The 19,351-nt window shown below is 41.7% G+C and overlaps 1 protein-coding gene across 1 annotated transcript in view; it reads right to left on the bottom strand.

The window, feature by feature from the left end:
• Slc28a3 (solute carrier family 28 member 3) overlaps positions 1-19,351 on the bottom strand; it is a 114,923-nt gene that overhangs the window by 20,656 nt on the left and 74,916 nt on the right. The window contains exons 3-9 of the mRNA XM_042696253.1: positions 16,833-16,925; positions 13,591-13,676; positions 10,608-10,699; positions 7,820-8,009; positions 4,085-4,229; positions 2,438-2,551; positions 1,556-1,633 (exon numbers count right to left, since the gene is read on the bottom strand). Coding sequence (XP_042552187.1) covers positions 1,556-1,633; positions 2,438-2,551; positions 4,085-4,229; positions 7,820-8,009; positions 10,608-10,699; positions 13,591-13,676; positions 16,833-16,925 — 798 coding nt within the window. The remainder of the gene's footprint in view (positions 1-1,555; positions 1,634-2,437; positions 2,552-4,084; positions 4,230-7,819; positions 8,010-10,607; positions 10,700-13,590; positions 13,677-16,832; positions 16,926-19,351) is intronic.

The following is a 19,351-nucleotide window of genomic DNA, read 5'->3' as shown; positions in this document are numbered from 1 at the left end:
CCACGCTGTAGAGATCATTCAGATCTGGGGGTTGGGTCCCTGCTCACCCTTCCCCACCATTCCCTAACTAAATGACCAGAGACAAGCTGCCACCAAAAGCACAGAATGACCAAGGACAACTTGTGCAGAATTGAATTTAGAAAAAAAAATCCATTAATAATACACATTTAAAGATATTTTGTGTCACTATTTAGAACTCACTTACCATGAAGCTTTTATTAGCTTTAATGACTAGGTAGAACTTTCCTAAAAGCAAGAAGTTGTAAGTGATCATCCAGTAGTTCTTTGGTGGAAAAAGAAAAAGTCAGACCACTGCCCCAGGAGGAGCTGGGGATGGCAAGCTCTGAGGATGCTGCTATACTCTGGGTAGCAAATTTCTCCTCTGCCACTTTATTTTTCTTCCTATTCTGAATTCACTTCATGATGGAAGCCTGTTTCTATTTCAGTCTATAAACACTTGACCTTTCTGCTATGGCTCAGTTATCTTGGCATTGATGCATCAAATCAGCACTTTTAGTAAAGATTCAGATCCTGGTATGATCATAGCAAGTTGAGACACGCACTAAAATGTCACACTGTACTCCAGAAGCATGGAAAATTACTGTGTCATTAAAATGAGAAAAAAATATATAAGATCTGGCATAAATGGCCTAACTGAAGCAAAGGTAATTTAGAGATAAATTTGGAGTCCTTGAGAGAGGAAACAACTTAGAAATGTAGGGACCATCACATCGCAGCATGCATGTACACACACACACACACACACACACACACACACACACACACACACACACACACACAGAAGCAGAAGAAAACTCCAAATGTATATTTCAGACTCAGACTCATATTTGTAGGGGCTTCTCAGAGGAGAATGAGTTTTCTTTGGGGTTTATGGAATCTCTGAGAGGGAACTGACTATGTCCAAGCAGGAGCTAGGATTTTTCTTGTCTGTAAAATAACCTCCCTTCTTTGATTAGGCTTATCGAGGCCTGCCTAGCAAAGGCTGTCCTGAAGAAATGAGGAGGAAAGTTTAGCATAGGGTGGTCCTGGGAAGCAGAGGCTGCGGTGGTTGGCTGGATGTCCCAGTTAGCCTGGAACTGAGTGGTGTTTTGAGTTCAGAGCTCTAGGGGTCCTGGATTGCAAATCTCATGCCTATGCATTTCCAAATATATAATTACTTTTCTTTAGAGTTCCAAATACTATTCCCCTAGAGGGCTTTTAAATAAGTGTCTTAGGCAATGCCACTGTACCCAAATATTTGACTGTTTTTCACCTTCTCTGGATATTTCCCTTAATCTTATGCAGAAGTAACACAGTGAAATGTGTCTATCCCACTGACTCCGGACAATTGTACTTGAGAAAAAGGGTGATGACACCTTACTTTTCTATAACACAGACAGCATTATACACTTGGCTTGGGGTCAGTTAGGTTCTATCTAAATATCTATAAAGACCAAGGAGCTGCTCAAAAAGCAGAGACAGGAGTAGAAAACTCTGCGCAACTACAATAATAATAATAATGCAGAGACTGAATACCAAAAGGGTCTAGATTTACCTTAAATGCAAAGAAGTGGTCTGTGTATTTCTCGCCAAAGACAAATATAGCGCCAGCATCAGTGTACCCCAGAAAAGTCTGAGTGAAAGGAAGGAAGAAGTTATTCAACCAGTGGAGTAGTGTCACAAGTCACAGAAACACTCGGCTTTGCAGAGGATGAAGACCAGCAACCTGCTGGATAGGCTGGGAAAAAGTTCATCATCTTAACTTTGCTCATCCAATGAATGGCATGGAGGTGAAGTGTAGGTTTGAATCATACCTGTAGACCAAATTCCTGTCATTGCCAGCATTCAATCTGCTTCAGGATACTAAAGAACTGAGTGTGATTGTTTGCTGCAGCAAGTGGTACATGGGTGGCATTAGTTATCACCATATGCAAAGAAAGCCCCTTTCTCTGGAACTATCTAGAAATGCAACCCCTCAAGGTGCGATGTAAAGAGAAATGATATAGTGTAGTATACAGGGCAGCAGTAGTAAACAAGACAAATCAGCATGTTTATCATAGACAGGAATTTGTCTAAATTTTGTTATGGAATTAAAATTAGGGTCAAATATTATATATTTAAAAAAACAATTTCTTTCATGATTTGAAGCACAATCAGAACAAATTATTATTATTATTAGTGTTGGTCCTGGGGCTTGAACTCAGGGCCTGGTTACAATCCCTGAGCATTTCTGTTCAAAGCTAGCTCTCTATCACTTGAACCACAGCCCCACTTACAGCATTTTGGGTGGTTAATTGAAGATAAGAGTCTCATGGACTTTCCTGCCTTGGTTGGCTTTGAACTGCAATTCTTGGATCTCAGCTTCCTGAGTAGCTAGGATTGTAGGCATGAGTCACTAGTGCCAGGCTAAGAACAAATTATTTTTTGACTCACTTACCTGAACTTGTCTGCCCAACCAATCAAAAGCAATAAATCCAGGTTTAGTTCTTAGAATTAAGAGCCCAAGAAGAAACTGTAATCCAATTCCCCAAAAGACAGGCCTCCAGTGAACCTATAAAAAGAAATAGAGATGATCACTTACTGTGCTAAGATGAACATTGGAATGAGGTTCAAATTAACAAAGGAAAAATACTAATGAGAGCAACATGACCTGGCACCATAAACTATGCTTATAGAAATTGCAACAGACCCTTTTCTGGGTACAGTTATTTATGAGAAAATTAACCTTGGCCTTAGCATAAATATTCCAGGAGCCACTGTTTCCTTGAGATATTCTAAAATATAGCCTGTGGCCTACCTTCTTTAAGGGGTCCAAGCAGCCATGAACAGAAAAATTTTCCTGGGAACAATACCTTAAAAGAACACAGGATATCATTCTTTTTGTTGTTGTTGTTGTTCATGGGGCTTGAACTCTGGGCCTGAGCCACAGCACCACTTCTGGCCTTTTCTGCTTATGTGGTGCTGAAGAATTAAAACCAGGGCCTCATGCATGCAAGGCAAGCACTCTACCACTGAGCCATTTCCCATCCCCGGGCCATCAATCTTTAATACTAAATCTGAGTGTGAGCTTTCACTCTTGGGAAAGTATGGGAACTACTAAGTCTTGATGAATAACGCAAACACCAAGCATAATGTAAGAAGCATCATTAGAGGAAGGACTGGCTATCCTAGTCACATTGTAAATATTATATATACAATTATTCCTTTCACTTGGACAATGGAAAGTCAGAACATGTGTTCAAGGCTGTGTTTAAGGCTCTTATCTGACAGCTGATGTGGGAATTCAATGAAATTATGCCTGAGTGAAGGCCTCTTGTTTCCTTATAAAAGGAGCCAATAACCTTGAGTGCAGACCCAGAATGGATCCCATAAATGGACAATCATCTAACTTCTTTTAGTGCAGATGTGAATGTCCTGCAAAGAATTCTTGGAAGGCACAGAGGATGGAGATATTCACCTGTACAAAACAAATGACTTGAATCACATCAGATGAACTTGGTCACTCTATGATGAATGCTTTCTCCTTGGATCCACCTTTTAGCCAGGATAAAGTCTTTCAGTGCTTGGCATTGTGATTCATTTGTAAGAGCCTTTAGCTTTCTGAGTTCTCACCTATTCTATGGGTTATCGTATCACAAATCCATGAGGAAGAAAAAAAAATCACAGATGGAACTTTGATAAAGGGCAAGATGTATCGTACAATTAAAGGTGCTGTATAGTCTGAGAGGATGAGTGAGTAGGTTTTCTCCTGCTTGTGATGGGGGACAGAGGTGTATGAGTAGAAACTGGATTTGACAGGCAAAACAAGTCCCCTGCTTGTGGAACTGGAGCTTACTGGAAAGAGAACTTGAGATGCAAACAGGTAGTACATCCGGAAGTAGCATTCTAAAAGAAGGATACCCTGGCTCCTTTAAATCACCACCTCATCATAAGAAGTACCTGGAAGAGGTAAATCTTTTCACTATTTTGAATTGCCTTCATCTGAGTAGAGAAGGATACAAACACAAAACAAACAGAAAACACATAACAACAACAACAACAACAACAACAAACACCCTCCAAAAACAGTGAATTCCATACTTACTCTGGTTGGGTGCTTAGAAAACAGAAATAGCAGGATAATGTACGTGATAAGGCCACCGAAGGACACCAGCTGCTGTTTACCCAATTTGGCAGTGTCCAGAATCAGCCAGAAGATAACCCCTAGGATCAGTAAGCTCCAGATCACCCTAAGAGAACAGAAGGGAGGTATTAGCATCACTGATTGTGCTAACTTGAGCCTTCTAATGAGGCTTAAACTGGCAAACACAAAACTGCTAGAGAAATCAACACACCCTGGCTGATTCCCTCTGCCTGGCCTTTTGATTGAAAAAACAAACAATGACAAATAGATTTAAAAAACCCATATGTGCCCCTCACATTCTACAACTCAGGCCCTTTATAAGTACCAAGTTCTATAAAGGGGTCAGAGAAGAGAAAGGGTGTTTGGAGTGGGAGGTCTGGTGATTTCTTTGAGTGACCTACTAGAATTCCTCCTGATTGCCTGACCTTCTTTCCTCTCTCCCTGCCTCCCTCTCTTCTTCTAGAGATAGGATCTTGCTGTATAGCCTATGCTTGAATTGAACTTGGGATTCTCCTGCCTCAGCCTCCTGAGTTCTGGGATTATAAGAGAGCACCACTGTGTCCAATGTGTTATTCTGATTCTTTTTGTTGTTGGTGGTGTTCCAGAGCTTGAGATGTTACTTGACTTTTTTGCTGAAGGCTCACACTCTACCACTTGAGCCATACCTCTACTTCCAGCTAATTAGAGACAAGTCTCATGGGCTTTTCTACTTGGAATGGCAATCCTCAGATCTCAGCTGAGTAGATAGGACTATAGGTATGAGCCATCAGCACTTGGCTGTGTACTGGGATGCTTTATCTGGTTTGGGGATGGGTGAGGTGTTGCCTTCTTCCCTTTACGGGAGAACCTGCAATGTGCTCTCCGCAGTTGGAGGGTCCCAACAGAGGTAAGCTTGAATTTGAGTTCTGCCTTGCCTGAGGAGTCTGGTAGGTCGGCAAGGCTGATTCATGCTGTGAATCAGCATGAATCAGAAAGGCCCTTGTGCTGGGGGAGGAAGAGCAGGGAATTTGCCTTCAGGTAGATGCAATGTAGGACTCCACAGAGACTACAGGTCCTGGGACTTAACCAGAGAAGATATTGCACAGAGACAGGCTAAGGGACACACCTTTGGCAGTCAGTGGGACTGAGGACCTGTTGGGGACAGCCTGCTTAAACAGTTCCTCTGGAAGGGGCCAGCCTCATGCCCACAGCACACAGTTACTCCCCTGAACCAGCACTGTCCTGGCCCTGAGCTCCCTATCGGCTTTGACGTAGACAGAAAAGGAGGTAAGAGGGAATAAGGAGAAGGGGAATCCAAAGCTGGGAGGAAGGATGAGACATGTAGTCAGGCTTATACTTTTCATACTTGAAGGAATGAGACGTCTTGTTATTAAAAATATGTCTGGGGGCGGGGAGATGGGAAGGGATGGGAAGGGGAAACAAAGGAGGAGGCAACAATGCTTGATAAGAAATGTACCCATTATCTTGCCCATGTAATTGTAACCCCTCTGTATGGTATTTTCACAATAAAAAAAAAGAAAGTTAAAAAAATATGTCTGGGGCTAGGAAGGAGGCTCAGTGGTAGAGTGCTTGACTTGTATGCATGAGACCCTGGGTTTGATTCCTCAGCACCACATAAGAAGAAAAAGCTGGAAGTGGCGCTGTGGCTTAAGTGGCAGAGTGCTAGCCTTGAGCTGAAGAGCTGAGGGACAGCGCCCAGGCCCAGAGTTCAGGCCCCATAACCAGCAAAAAAAAGTCTGTAGCCAGGTGTTGATGGCTGATGCTTATAATGCAAGCTACCAAGGAAGCTGAGATCTGAGGTTTGCAATGTGAAGCCAGCCCAGGAAGGAAAGTCTGTGAGACTCATCTCCAATTAACTACTAAAAACTTGGAAGTAGAGCTGTGGCTCAAGTGGCAGAACATTAAACTTGAGCACAAAAGGTCAGAAACAGTGCCCAAACGCTGAGTTCATACCCCAGGACTGGTGTATGCATGTGCGCATGCACATACACACACACACACACACACATCACATACACACACACACACACACACACACACACACACACACACACACACACACACACACTGTGACTATGTCTGTGACCATTACCTAAGAATGAGAAGAAAGGTCAAGGATTTTGGCATTTTTCTACTAAGTACAGAATAAATAGCACCTACTGAATGAAATATAAAAATGGATAGAAAAAAATTGTCATATTTTGATCACTCTCTATGGGCCAATTTTAGTATGCGGTCTCTATAAAAAGTCAAGAACTAGTGGTCCTCACTATTAAGATAATACCTAATACCATTTCTTTCTTTTTCTAAATCTCTACTCTTTAATGAGTAAAAGGCATTGAAAGAAGTAAGGAGACCTGACAGCCTAACTGTAAAATGACTGGGTTCACTAACCACCAATGAGATACCAGTTGACCTAAATTTATCAAGAATCAATGAACAAGTTTGTCACAACATTTAAAACAGCAAAAAAAAAGTAAATAAAATAATGATCCACAGAAGTGGCTCGGTGGCTCAAGTGGTAGAGCGCTTGCCTTGAGCTGAAGAGCACAGGGACAGTGCTCAGGCCCAGAGTTCAAGTCCCACGACCAACCGAAAAATAAAAAATAATGATCCACTATGTAGAATGTGCCTGGTGCTGTTGGCTCATGCCTGTAATCCTGGCTACACAGGAGGCTGAGTTTTGAGGATTGTGGTTCAAAGCCAGCCTAGGTGGGAAAGTCTGTGAAACTCTTACCTCCAATTAACCACTGGAAAAAAAAAAAAGTAGAGCTATGCCTCAAGTGGCAGAACACTAGCCTTGAGTATAAAAGCTCAGGGAGAGTGTCTAGGCCCCAAGTTCAAGCCCAACACACACACACACACACACACACACACACACACACACACACACACACACACATACACCCCAATAACAACAGACAAACCCTGAGATTTAATATACTGTATGATCCCTATTTTGTAAAATGAAATCTCTTGGCAGGCATGTCAGCAATCTCCATTGTTCTGTACTTACAAACCAATCCTTTAACTAAGCGCTGAGATTGGATGGCATTTGTGCTGCCCATTCCCTGTCCTGTGCCAGCTAAGACACGATTGATTGATCATGATGACATTCTACTGACACCGTTTTTTTGGGAGAGGGGTTGCTTGGTCCAAGGTCTTGAACTCAGGGTCTGGGTGCTGCTCCTGAGCTTTTTCACTCAAAACTAGCACTCCATCACATGAGTCACAGCTCTACTTTGGGCTTTTTGGAGGTTAATTAATGATAAGAGTCTCACAGACTTTCCTGCCTGGGCTGGCTTCAAATTGTGATCTCAGATCTCAGCCTCTTGAGTAGCTAGAATTCCAGCATGACCCATCAGCACCCAGCCACTGACACTATTTTATAATCTTAACTGCTTCACGACACACAGGGATGGAGGTATCTCAAAGATATAGCATATAGATGTGTATTGGTGTTTTTGGATAACATTTTGTCTTTTCGTAGCATTTGAATTAAGGCAGTTAGAACATATTTCAAGTGAGTCATCACCTCATCTAGGTCTTGATTTTCTGTTTGTAAAATGAAAGTATTACAATGGATTGCTCCCAACCTTGTTCCTAGCTCTGAAATCTCATAAATAAGGCAACACCCTTAGAACAGTGTTGGAAAAGACTTTCTTCAATTGCAAGAAGAGAATCAAATGCCTTTACCACTTCAGCCAGAACCAATGGCTGTCCAGCAGTCTTCTGCCTGGAGACAGGAGCTCATCAATTCGATGCTCATATCTGGCCATCAGGTGATCCCAGACAACAAAGAAGATGACAGCTACAGTGATCACAAAAAGAGGAAGGGCTCTGTGAAAGTTCAGCACGCAGGCTGTGATCACCAGGGCCAGGAAACCTGTCCAGGAGGCAAAGCAGATATGTGGTAGGTATCATGGAAGCCAGCTGACTCAATCTGGCTCAGTCAAGGAGGGGTATAACCAAGAATCCATTGAATGCTTCCATATGGGTACTAGCTACTCTGGGCAAGGTTTTGCTTATTTTCCCTCTCCTTCTCTGCTTCAATCAAATTTCTACATTCTCACCATGTATGTAAGGGGGAAAGATTGCTGGAATTTAAAAAAAATAGAACTTTTGAGTTCTTGAATCCTAAAGCTTTATCACTGAGCTTCTCGATGCTAACATTTTGTTTTAATTCCTCTGTTTTCCAACTCTATAGGTGAACCATGGTAAGGAGAAAGGCCAGGGATCGAGGCAACTGCTGGCAAGAGGTATGGGTTTTCCGGCAGCTCAGATTTGGCCGAAGTTCAAATAGTAAAATAGACCTACAACATTCTCTATGCACTGCAGAATCTCAGAGGAAGACAGCCTGGCTATGATGGCTGCTATTGAAGTGTAGATTTTAAGCTGTGACTAAGGTTTCCTATTCTGAAAGATCAGCACACAAGGGTCTGCAACTTGGGCTGGGAAAGTGGCTCAGTGGTAGAATGCTTGCTTTGTATGCATGAGGTCCTGGGTTCAATTCCTCAGCACCACATAAGCGGAAAAAGCCGGAAGTGGCGCTGTGGCTCAAGTGGTAGAGTGCTAGCCTTGAGCTGAAGAGCTGAGGGACAGCAACCAGGCCCAGAATCTGCAACTTAAGTCTGGCCTGACTCTTGTTTGCATAGGTGGTATATACAACTGTACTCACCAACTTGTACTTGTACCCTACCAATAAAGTCCTATTGGAACTTAGCCTTGTCTGTTGGCTTATATACCGTGGCTACTTTTTATATGTGTATGTGCCTTAAACTCAGGGGTCTGGGCACTTTCCCTTAGCTTTTTCACTCAAGGCTGGCACTCTACCAATTGAACCACAGCTTTACTGATGGCTTTGGTGGTTAATTGGAGATCAGAGTCTTACAGAATTTCCTGCGGAAGCTGGCTTTGAACCTTGATCCTAAAATCTCATCCTCCTTAATAATTAGGATTACAGGTGTGAGCTATTGGAGCATGTCTTTAAATTTTTTTTAAGCTGCAGTGTACATAGTAGGCCACCCTAGTTGCACAATATAATAATGAGACTAAAATACTGTCTGGCCTGGTACAGCTGTTTGAGAAGGAGATCTAGAACAGGATCTAGATGTCTTGGACTGGTGCCAGTGGGCTTAGGTGAGAGTTTCCATTTCATAGACAGAATTTTTGTTTCCCCTACTGGGGACTGAATCTAGGGCTTGTCCTTGCTAGACTAGTATCTTAGCATCTAGGCTACATCCCTGGCCTTTTTGTTATTATTTTTGAGACAGGGTCTTGCTATTTTTACCAGGGCTTGACTTGAACTCTAGATCCTTCTATCTTTACCTTCTGAGTAGCTGGGATTATAGGCATGCACTACCACTCCTGGCTATAGACAGAATGTTCATTATAGTGGGTTGTGGAGCCCTTTGCTTTGGAGGGGACAAACACCGAAGGCATTCTTGCCTTGCCTTTAGTCAAGAAGAGTTGGCCAAATAGCCTACACTGATGCTCATATATTTACTCTTTATAATTAGGGTTTTGCCTTTGCTATTATCACCATGTCTGTTCAGTTACTCAAGTTTTCTGTGCCTGCATTAACCAAGGCACTCTTAAAAAATCCCGATCGCAAGAATATGGTAGGTACTATGGTTTGAATGTGTCCCTCAAAAAATTCATGTGCTGGGAACTTAATATTCAAATCATATGTTAGAAGTGGTGCTGTGGCTCAAATAGTAGAGTGCTGGCCTTGAGCAAAAGAGCCTCAGGGACAGTACCCAGGCCCGGAGTTCAAGCCCCAGGACTGGCACCAAAAAAAAAAAAAAAAAGACAGAGAGAGAGAAAAAAAAGAGATTCCAATCTAGACTCTGCCTAGCTCATGTTGTGATCTCTGCTTCATGTTTTGATGTAATACTATGGCCCTTTTCAAGGGTGACATCTTGACATTGGACCCTCAGCCTCAGAAATTATTACTATTACTATTACTACTACTACTACCACTACTACTACTATTGTTTCATGCTGGTACTGGACTCATGTTTGGCTTTTTAACTCAAGGCTGGTGCTCTACCACTTGAGCCACACTTCTACCTCCAGCTTTTTGCTGGGCATTTGGATATAAGAAGCACATGGACTTGTCTGTCTCCAGCTGGCTTTGAACTGTGATCCTCAGATCTCAGCTTTCTGAGTGGCAAGGATTACAGGTATGAGCCATCTGTGTCTAGCCAGAAGTTATTCTTTACAAATTATCTCATCCGTTCCAGCAGCAAGAATGGACCAAGGCAATTGGTGCCTCAAAAAAAAAACTTTTGGCCTCCTAAATGAGGCAGGGAAGCACCTTGTGTAGATTTCCCCTGCAGGGATCTCTTCATTTATTTCTTTGGAAGACTCAGTGAAGTCCAGGGAGAAATGGAAGGCTTCTTCTCTACCCCACTAAAAACCTAATACTTGGGAGGGTCCCCCTAAAAGATAATAGTTATTTTCATTGTCTATTGGTATTTACCAGTTAATAAAGTGCCCCAGATGATGTAACGAAGAATGGTTTTATGTTTCCTACAAAAATCACAAACTGTATCATACTTCTTTTCCAAATACCTGAAACATAAAAGCAAAAAGGAAGGCAGAAGTAAACATTGGAAACATGACATAAACTGTCGTGCAAAGCACATGACAAGCACATTCACAAAGCTATGTGCTACAAAACAGAAATGGGAAAACTCATCTCATTGACCAGTAGCAGCCGTTGATTGGTTAACCATGAATAATGCAAGAGATTAGAGAGATGCTGGAAGTGTGCTCTTACGAGCAGAGCCGAAAGATGGACAGCCAAGCAGAAACTTCTAGATAAAAGCATCAGGGTGTCTCTCATGCACACAGTGACAGACACCATTAGCATTGTCCTGTATGTGTGTGGCAATGTGCCGATAATCAAAATGCTGCTCTAGAATACTGGGTGAATCCATATATGAATTTGTTCAAAGTCTGTATGTAATCACAGACATATCACGGTGAACCCTCTTTGTGTGATTAATATATGCCAATACAAATAAAAACAGCTTAGTTATGAGGAAGAAAAAAAGGAAGAGCAACAGAAACTGTTTATACTAAGGGATGCATAATTCTCAAGTGCTTTCAAAGGATGGAATCTAGTACCACATGTTTAGCTTGTCACTAAGCTGCTCATAGAACTGTAATTTAGAGGAAGACCAAGTTTCCTGGTCTCCTTTAGGAAAAACTAGTAATTCATTAGCCTTAGTTGCAGATCTAGTGTTTAAAAAATGTAGCACAAGCCAGGTGCCTGTGGTTCAATCTTATAATCCTGACTACTTAAGGAGGCTGAGATCTGGAGAACTTAGTTTGAAGCTAGTTAGGGCAGAAAAGTCCATGAGACCTTTATCTTCAATAAACCACCAAAAAAGCTGCAAGTGGAGCTGTGGCTCAAGTTGTAGAGCATATCCATGAGTAGAAAAAGCTAAGGGACAGTGTCTGTCCCTGAGTTTAGGCCTGAGCCACGACCAACAGAAAGAAAGAAAGAAAGAAAGAAAGAAAGAAAGAAAGAAAGAGAGGAAGAGAGAAAGACAGAAAGAGAGAAAGAGAAAGAAAGAAAGGAAGGAAGGAAGGAAGGAAGAAAAAAAAGAAAAAAGGAAAGAAAGAAGAAGGAAGGAAAGAAGAAATAGGAAAAAGAAAGGATGGAAGGAAGAAAGAAAAAAGAAAGAAAGAAGGAAAGAAATAAAGGAAAAAGGGCTGGGAAGGTGGCTCAGTGGTAGAGCACTTGCCTTGCATGCATGAGGCCCTGGGTTCGATCCCTCAGCACCACATAAGCAAAAAGAAAAAAGCTGGAAGTGGCGCTGTGGCTCAAGTGGTAGAGTGCTAGCCTTGAGCTGAAAAGCTGAGGGACAGCGCCCAGGCCCAGAGTTCAGGCCCCACAACTGGACCACCCCCCCCCAAAAAAAAAGAAAGAGAGGAAAAAAAAGAAAGTTGTAGCTATGTCATGTAATAGGAATATCCATCCAGGGTGAGGTGGCTTTGTCCGATCTCTTAACTGTGTGTAGTACATTACAGCTATCTGACTTTATAAAGGGAATTAGCTGGGAATTAGGCACTGAGGCCATTGGTGGTCTAGGGTGGACAATTCCCAACCCACTAGGGCCATTTCAGTGCCATTAACATTCATGAAACCTGAGGACACCAAGAGGTTGTTTCCAGCTCCAATTAAACAACAGAAGACCTGGAAGTAGAGGTTAGGCTCAAATAGTAGAATGTTAGCTTTGAGCAAAAAGTTCAGGGACTGTAGCTAGGACCAGCACTAAAAAAAAGTGTGTGTGTGTGTGTGTGTGTGTGTGTGTGTGTGTGTGTGTGTGTGTGTGTATTGTCTCGGCCTTCTCTGGGTCAGTGTAAAATGAAGTGAGCTTGAAGTCAGGGCCTGGGTGTGGTCTCTTAGCTTTTTCCACTCAAAGCTGGCACTCTACCACTTGAGCCACACCTCCACTTTGGGCATTTTACTGGTTAAGGAGTTCCAGCCTTTTCTTCCTGGACCGGTTTTGAACCTTGATCCTGAGTAGCTAAGATTAAAGATGTTAGCTACCTATGTCCAGCAAAAGAGGTATCTTCTGTTATACACAAATAAAGTTCCTGTGAGAGGTGGGGAATTAAATCAAATTTAAGTAAGAATTTATCAAATTGGGCTGGGAATGTGGCTTAGTGGTATAGTGCTTGCCTAGCATACATGAAACCTTGGGTTCAATTCAGTACCACATAAACAGAGAAAGCTGGAAGTGGCACTATGGCTCAAGTGGTAGAGTGCTATCCTTGAGCAAAAGAAGCTCAGGGATAGTGCCCAGGCCCTGAGATCAAGCACCAGGACTAGCAAAAAACAAACACAGAAGAGAATTTATTAAATGGACAAATCTTTAGTGTTATGATAAAACTACAAGTAGGAATAAAAGGCTGGAATTCCAAACTGGCTCAGTTTCTCTCTAGCTGTCTGACCTTGATTAGGTCATTTCTAGCTTCCTCTTCCTGGTCCCAAAATAAAGTGAATAAAAATCTTGCCTTTCCTCTCCTACCTTATGAGGTTGTAACGTCTTAGATAACTTCAAGAAGCAACAAGGTAAGAATAGCAACAGTTCTATGAAATTTAAAGTGGATTGGGTTTGAAGAAATCAATTGTTATTGATTGACATTGAGAAGATGAATGAACTACTCTTGTATAGACAGGAGCAATTAGTTAGTAATTTACACCTTTAATGAGGAGACTGTCCTGGGGAAATTTAAATCTAGACATTGGTTTCCTCGGACATCAAGCAGTTTGAATTAACCACATTGATCATTCTAGAACTCCATTAATATTTCTGCAAATGGCATTGGGAGGTGACAATATCTAATAAACCATAAGAAATGTTAAAAATAGATGGTAGAACAAAGAATGAAGCCTGGGGAATAGATTGGAGGCAAATATGGTTATTTTGCTAGTAGAAAAGTTGTACCCTTTTGGAATTACATCTTGGTCCTCCTCTGTGTCTTCTTTATTTCTTAGGGCATCCTGTTCTATGGCAACCTGCGCTTCTTCCCCCTGGAGACCAGACATTGGAGGAGAGAATAATGAGAATTCTGGGTATTATAGACCTCCTCTCCTTTGTTCAGAATACTTGCCCAGAAATTTCAATAGGACATTTTATGTTATTATGCAAGAAGATGGCTTCCTATTATCTATCACACATTTTCCCTTCTCATCACAAGAAATTAAAGATCACACTTATTTTTCCCTTGTCTCCCAGAGGAACTATTGGCATTTCCTCCTTTTATTTTTGTTGAAGAGAACAGGCTCCTATTTCTGCTTTTTGCTCCTGTCTCTACTATAATTATTCAACACCAACTTTGTATTTAGACAAGTACTACATGAAGTTAATACCAATACTGAAAATTTAGCAAAGACTTGATAATACTAAATAGTATAGTATTTTATAATTAAATGTTAGTATTTAGTAATTAAATAAAATTTAGTAATAAAATTAATTAAATATTCATCCTTTTGCATGTGTTTAGTGGTTGTAAAGCTTGAACTCAGGGCCAAGTGCTGTCCAAGGCTAGTACTCTACCACTTGAGCCACAGCTTTGCTTCTAGCTTTTTGGTAGTTGGTTGGAGATAAAAGTCTCTTGGACTTTCCTATCCAGGCTAGTTTTGAACTGCTAGTCTCAGTTCTCAGCCTCTGAGTAACTGGCATTACAGTTATGAGCTACAAGCGCCTAGTTGATACCACTGATGGTTTCACTGCCTTAGATCTGACTTTTCTAGAATGTTATATATGGGGAAGGGCATAGTACTACTTCAGGTTAGCTTCTTTTGTTCAAGAGTATGGATGGAAGATTCCTCTTGTCATTTTCATGGCCTGATTGTTTGCTGTTTTGGAAATTTATTTAAAAATATTGCATTGTCTGTCTAGATCACCATTTATTTATTCATTGACCTACTGAAGAATACTTGGGTTGTTTCTAAGATTTGGCAATTATGAAACAGATAAAACTGCAGTAAACATCTGCATGCCAGTTTTTAATGTGGACAGAAATAGGTTTTATTGATTCTTTTCTATAGACAGTGCTAGGGTTTTGAGTGATGTCTTTAGCCATCCTTTTTTTTTTTTTTTTTTTATTGTGCTGATCCTGGAGCTTGAACTCAGGGCCTGGGTGCTGCTCCTGAGCTTCTTTGGCTCAAGACTAGTGCTCTACACTTGAGCCACAGAGCTATGCCTGGCTTTTTCTGAGTAGTTTATGCAGATCAGAGTCTCACAGACTGTCCTGCTTAGGCTGGCTTTAGACCGTGGTCCTCAGATCTAGCCTCCTGAGTAGCTAGGATTACAGGCATGTGCCACCAGCCCCTGGCACAAAGGTTCTACTTTTAAAGAGTTATTGTCTTATCACAAGAAAATAGACAAGAACAATAAAAAGGTAAAAAAAAAATCAAAATTAGTTTTTCTAAAGGACCATCTATTTTCTTTTTGGCAATATGTGGTTTTGAACTCAGAACCTTGTGCTTTCTAGGCAAAGCAAGCACTCACCCCTTGAGCCATGCCTCATGCCTTTTTGGTTGGTTATTTTTCAGATAGTGTCTTATGCTTTGTGCCCTCATGGACTTTGGACCTGACCACAATCTTCCTACCTATATTTCCTATGTAGCTGTCATTAGAAGTGATAACTACCATGCAAAGCCCTTCAAAGATGATCCACAAGCCAGGCGCCAGTGGCTCACACCTGTAATCTGAGCTATTAAGGAAGCTGAGAACCAAAGATTATGATTTGAAGTCCCTCGAGTAGGAAAGTCCATGAGACTCTTATCTCTAGTAAACTATCAAGGGAAAAGAAAAAGCCCAAGTGGAGCTCTGGCTCAAGTGGTCAAGCATTAGCCTTGAGCAAAAGAAGCTCAGGGACAGTGCCCAGACTCTGAGTTCAAGCCCCAGAATCAGCCCAAAAGCAAACGAATGAAAAAAAAAAAAAACCACAGCAAAAACAAAACAAAACAAAAGTTCTACAAGCTAGATGCCAGTAGTACACACCTGTAATCCTAGTTACTCAGGAGGCTGAGATCTGAGGATCATGGTTTAAAGCTCAAAGCCAGCCTAGGAGGAAAAGTCTGTGAGACTCTCATCTCCAGCTAACTAGAAAAAAAAAGCCACAAGTAGAGCTGTGGCTCAAGTGGTACAACACCAGTCTTGAGTAAAAAGCTATTGGGATTACATCCAGGGTTCAAGCCTCAGTACCAGCGCACATACGCGCACGTACACACACACAGAGACAGGCACACACACAGATGATCCACAAGAATAATTACTCTTTTGGGCTGGGAAGGTGGCTCAGTGGTAGAGCGCTTGCTTTGCAGGCATGAGGCCCTGGGTTTGATTCCTCAGCACCACATAAACAGAAAAAAAAAAAGCCGAAGTGGTGCTATGGCTCAAGTGGTAGAGCACTAGCCTTGAGCTGAAGAGCTTAGGGACAGCGCCCAGACCCAGAGTTTAGGACCCACGACCGGGCCAAAAAAAAAAAAAAAAAAAAGAATAATTACTCTTTTTAAAAATTGCAGTAGAATGTCTTAAATGAAATACTGTCCAGACAGAATCCAATATATAAATGAAATAAAGCAGAGCTCCTCAGACTAGTGCCTAAGGTGCCCATAAGACTCTAGGGTATGATGGCTGTAGTTTTAGGACCATGATAAAGCCTACTTCCTTTTTGAATCATACACCTGAAAATAGATGCTTTCTGTGTAGCCACCCATCTCTCCCTCCTCTCTTCCCTCAATTCCTCCATTCCTCCCTCCTCTCCTCCCGCCTTCCTCTCCTCCTTCCCCTCCCTCTTTCCTTCCATCCCTCCCTTCTCTTGAGATAGGGGACTCAATATGTTATCTATCCTGCTAGGATCTCCTGAATTCACGTGCCTCTGTGTAACTGGATCTATTGGTGCATCCCCCTTGCCCCCTCTAAGCCCATGCATTTTCCCTTGGGATGGTGTTTCCCATCTGGGAACTCTGAGGACAAGTGTATAAAAACAGTCTCTTTAGTTGGGCAAAATGATTTCTTCCTGACTCTGCTTTACACACTCAAACCTCCATTTAACTCAGTCCTCTGCCTGGTGCTGTTGGAACATCACACTTCACTTCCACAGCCAGGTGCAGTTGCCACAGCATTGCCATGGTAACCATCCACCTCTTCATCATCCCCCGCCCCCCCAACCTTACCTGTTTGGTGTTTCCTTGTTCCCTGCTTTGCACAGCTCTACTCCTTATCGAGTTGTTTCCTGATGCATTCTGGTTTTCAAGAATGCTTTCATCCTAAGCGGGAAAAAGGGGCAGAGTACACAAATGTCAAAGCCCAAACACCAATGTTCTTCAGTAAGCGATACCTAGAGGTGTCTGAGCCGGTGAGACAAGTCACAGATAGATGTTTAGATGGAGCATTTTATTACCCAAACTCTAGATTCATTTTGGGCTTCTAAAAAGCCCAGACGAGCTTTGCTTTTATGCTTTTATTATGTTGCTTGTTTTTATAGAAGAGATGAATGTGTTCCATCTTGAAGAAGGAAGACAGGCCCTTGTTCAACGCCTACTTAACATTCTTATAAGCGGGGACTAGTGAGCAGGCTTCATTTACTCTATCCCATCACGTAGGGTTCTTTGTTTTGTTTCTGGTTTTGTGCTGATACTAGGGCTGGAACTCAGTGCCTGGGTACTGTCCCTTAGCTTTTTCACTCAAGGCTAGTGCTGTACGACTTGAGCCACACCTCCACTTCCAACTTTTTGCTAGCTAATTAGAGACAAGTGTCTCATCAGTTTGTCTACCCAGACTAGCTTGGGATTTCCATCCCCAGATTTCAGTCTCCTGAGTAGCTAGGATTACAGGTGTGAGCCACCAGTGCCTAGCTCATATCATGTAGCTTTGCAACTTATGTTGGATTTATGATGTGGTCTTGTGTTTTGTTGAATACAAAGCAATCTCTGGTGGTAATGGACACTGCCTTGGTTTTGCATTAAGGAACTCAGTAAGATTTGCTCCTTGGAGGGCTATCCTGACCCCTCAGCTGCAATACCTGGCTCATAATCCTTTCATCTTTTTTGGAGTGGAGGAAGAGTGTGTGTGGGGGGTGGTCTAGATTTTCACTCATCTTGACCTAACTTGCCTTTTTCTAGAGTTACAAAATTGATTAACTGGGAATTGCCCTGTACTGGTCTAAAAGCTGTGAGCATGTCTTGGAAAAAGTGCTATGCATATGGCTTTTAAATTTTAGGTATTTAGATGGGTCCAAGTATCTAGAAAATATCACAGTTCCAGCTGGTATGACATATTCTAATTCTATACATGCAATATTTGAAACATATGAAATATATAGAAATACAAAACTGTAATGACATGAATGAACTCTTACAGTGTATACATGATTTATGCACAAAAGCACTGTCACTTTTTAAAAAAAATCTTTATTCCCTAATACTTGTAAACACGTGGCTCACTCACCACCTTTTATTCATCAGGTGGTGAGCTAACCTAGAAAAAGTGTGTGTGTGTGTATGTGTGTGTGTGTGTGTGTGTGTGTGTATTGGCAGTGGGCCTTCAAGCTCTCACTTGGCTTCTTGGTTCATTGGTGGTGTGCTACCACTTAAGCCATGCTTCCATTCTGCCCTCTTGCTGGTTAATTGGAGATGGAGTCTCATGGACTTTTCTGCCCAGACTGCCTTTGAATCAAGATCTTCAGATTTCAGCCTCTTGATTAGGATTACAGACATGAGCCACCAGTGCCTGGCTTAAAAAAACAAACTTTTTAATAACATAAATAAATTGTATGAAGAGGCTTAATTGTGATATTTACAACATGGTTTGATCAATATAATTGTCACTATTTTTTTTTTTTTAGCACAATTGCACAATAAAGACACTAACTAACAATTATTTTTGAATTACAAATTGAATTGATGAATTGTGGTGGTTTCAATGTTGCACTAATATAGCAAGGCAGTATCTTTGGGTATTTGGCATAAAATATGGTATGGAAGAAAACAATATATATACATATATATTATGGGAGATAACAAAATGTTGCTAATTTTTTAAATAGACCGATGGGTATTTAGGGACTAATTTTTTTTACTATTTTCCTACTTTGATGAATGCTTAAATTCATCTTAATATCAAATTAAAAATAAAAACAGACTGTTGGATGCTGGTAGCTCATGCCTGCAATTCTAGCTATGCTGGAGGTTGAGATCTGAGAATCACAGTTTGAGGCCAGCCTGGCCAAGAAACTCAGTTAGCCTCTATCTCCAATTAACCATCAAAAACTAGTAGAGCTGTGGCTCAAGTGGTAGAGTGCCAGACTTGAGCAAGAACATTAAAGGACAGCATCCAACTTTGAGTTCAAACCCCAGTACTGACGCCCTCCCCCCGCCCCCAACAAATAAAATAAAAAACAGACGAACAATAATGGCTGGAAAAACAGGGCACAAGTCATTGAAGGGCTAGTTCTTGGGTCCCTAGTTCCACACGTGATAGCAGGTTGCATCTTCCCAAGCCTCAGCTCCTGGGTTACTGCAACATCCTTTCTTAGGAGTGTATTCTCATAGCCCCTCCAGAATCCTGACATTTTTTGGCTTCATGAGATGCTTCAGCCTTTTGTTGTTGATTGATACTGCCACCTGGTGGCCGCATCTGAGACTTGCTCCTGCCCTTTTAAAGTTCATGAACGTAGAAAAGTATGTCTGTATAT

This window comes from Dipodomys spectabilis, unplaced genomic scaffold, assembly GCF_019054845.1.
Source record: "Dipodomys spectabilis isolate Male_0828 unplaced genomic scaffold, ASM1905484v1 ptg000204l, whole genome shotgun sequence".
NCBI lineage: Eukaryota > Metazoa > Chordata > Mammalia > Rodentia > Heteromyidae > Dipodomys > Dipodomys spectabilis.
Note: the sequence above shows the minus strand (reverse complement) of the source record. Positions and strands in the feature narration are given on the sequence as shown.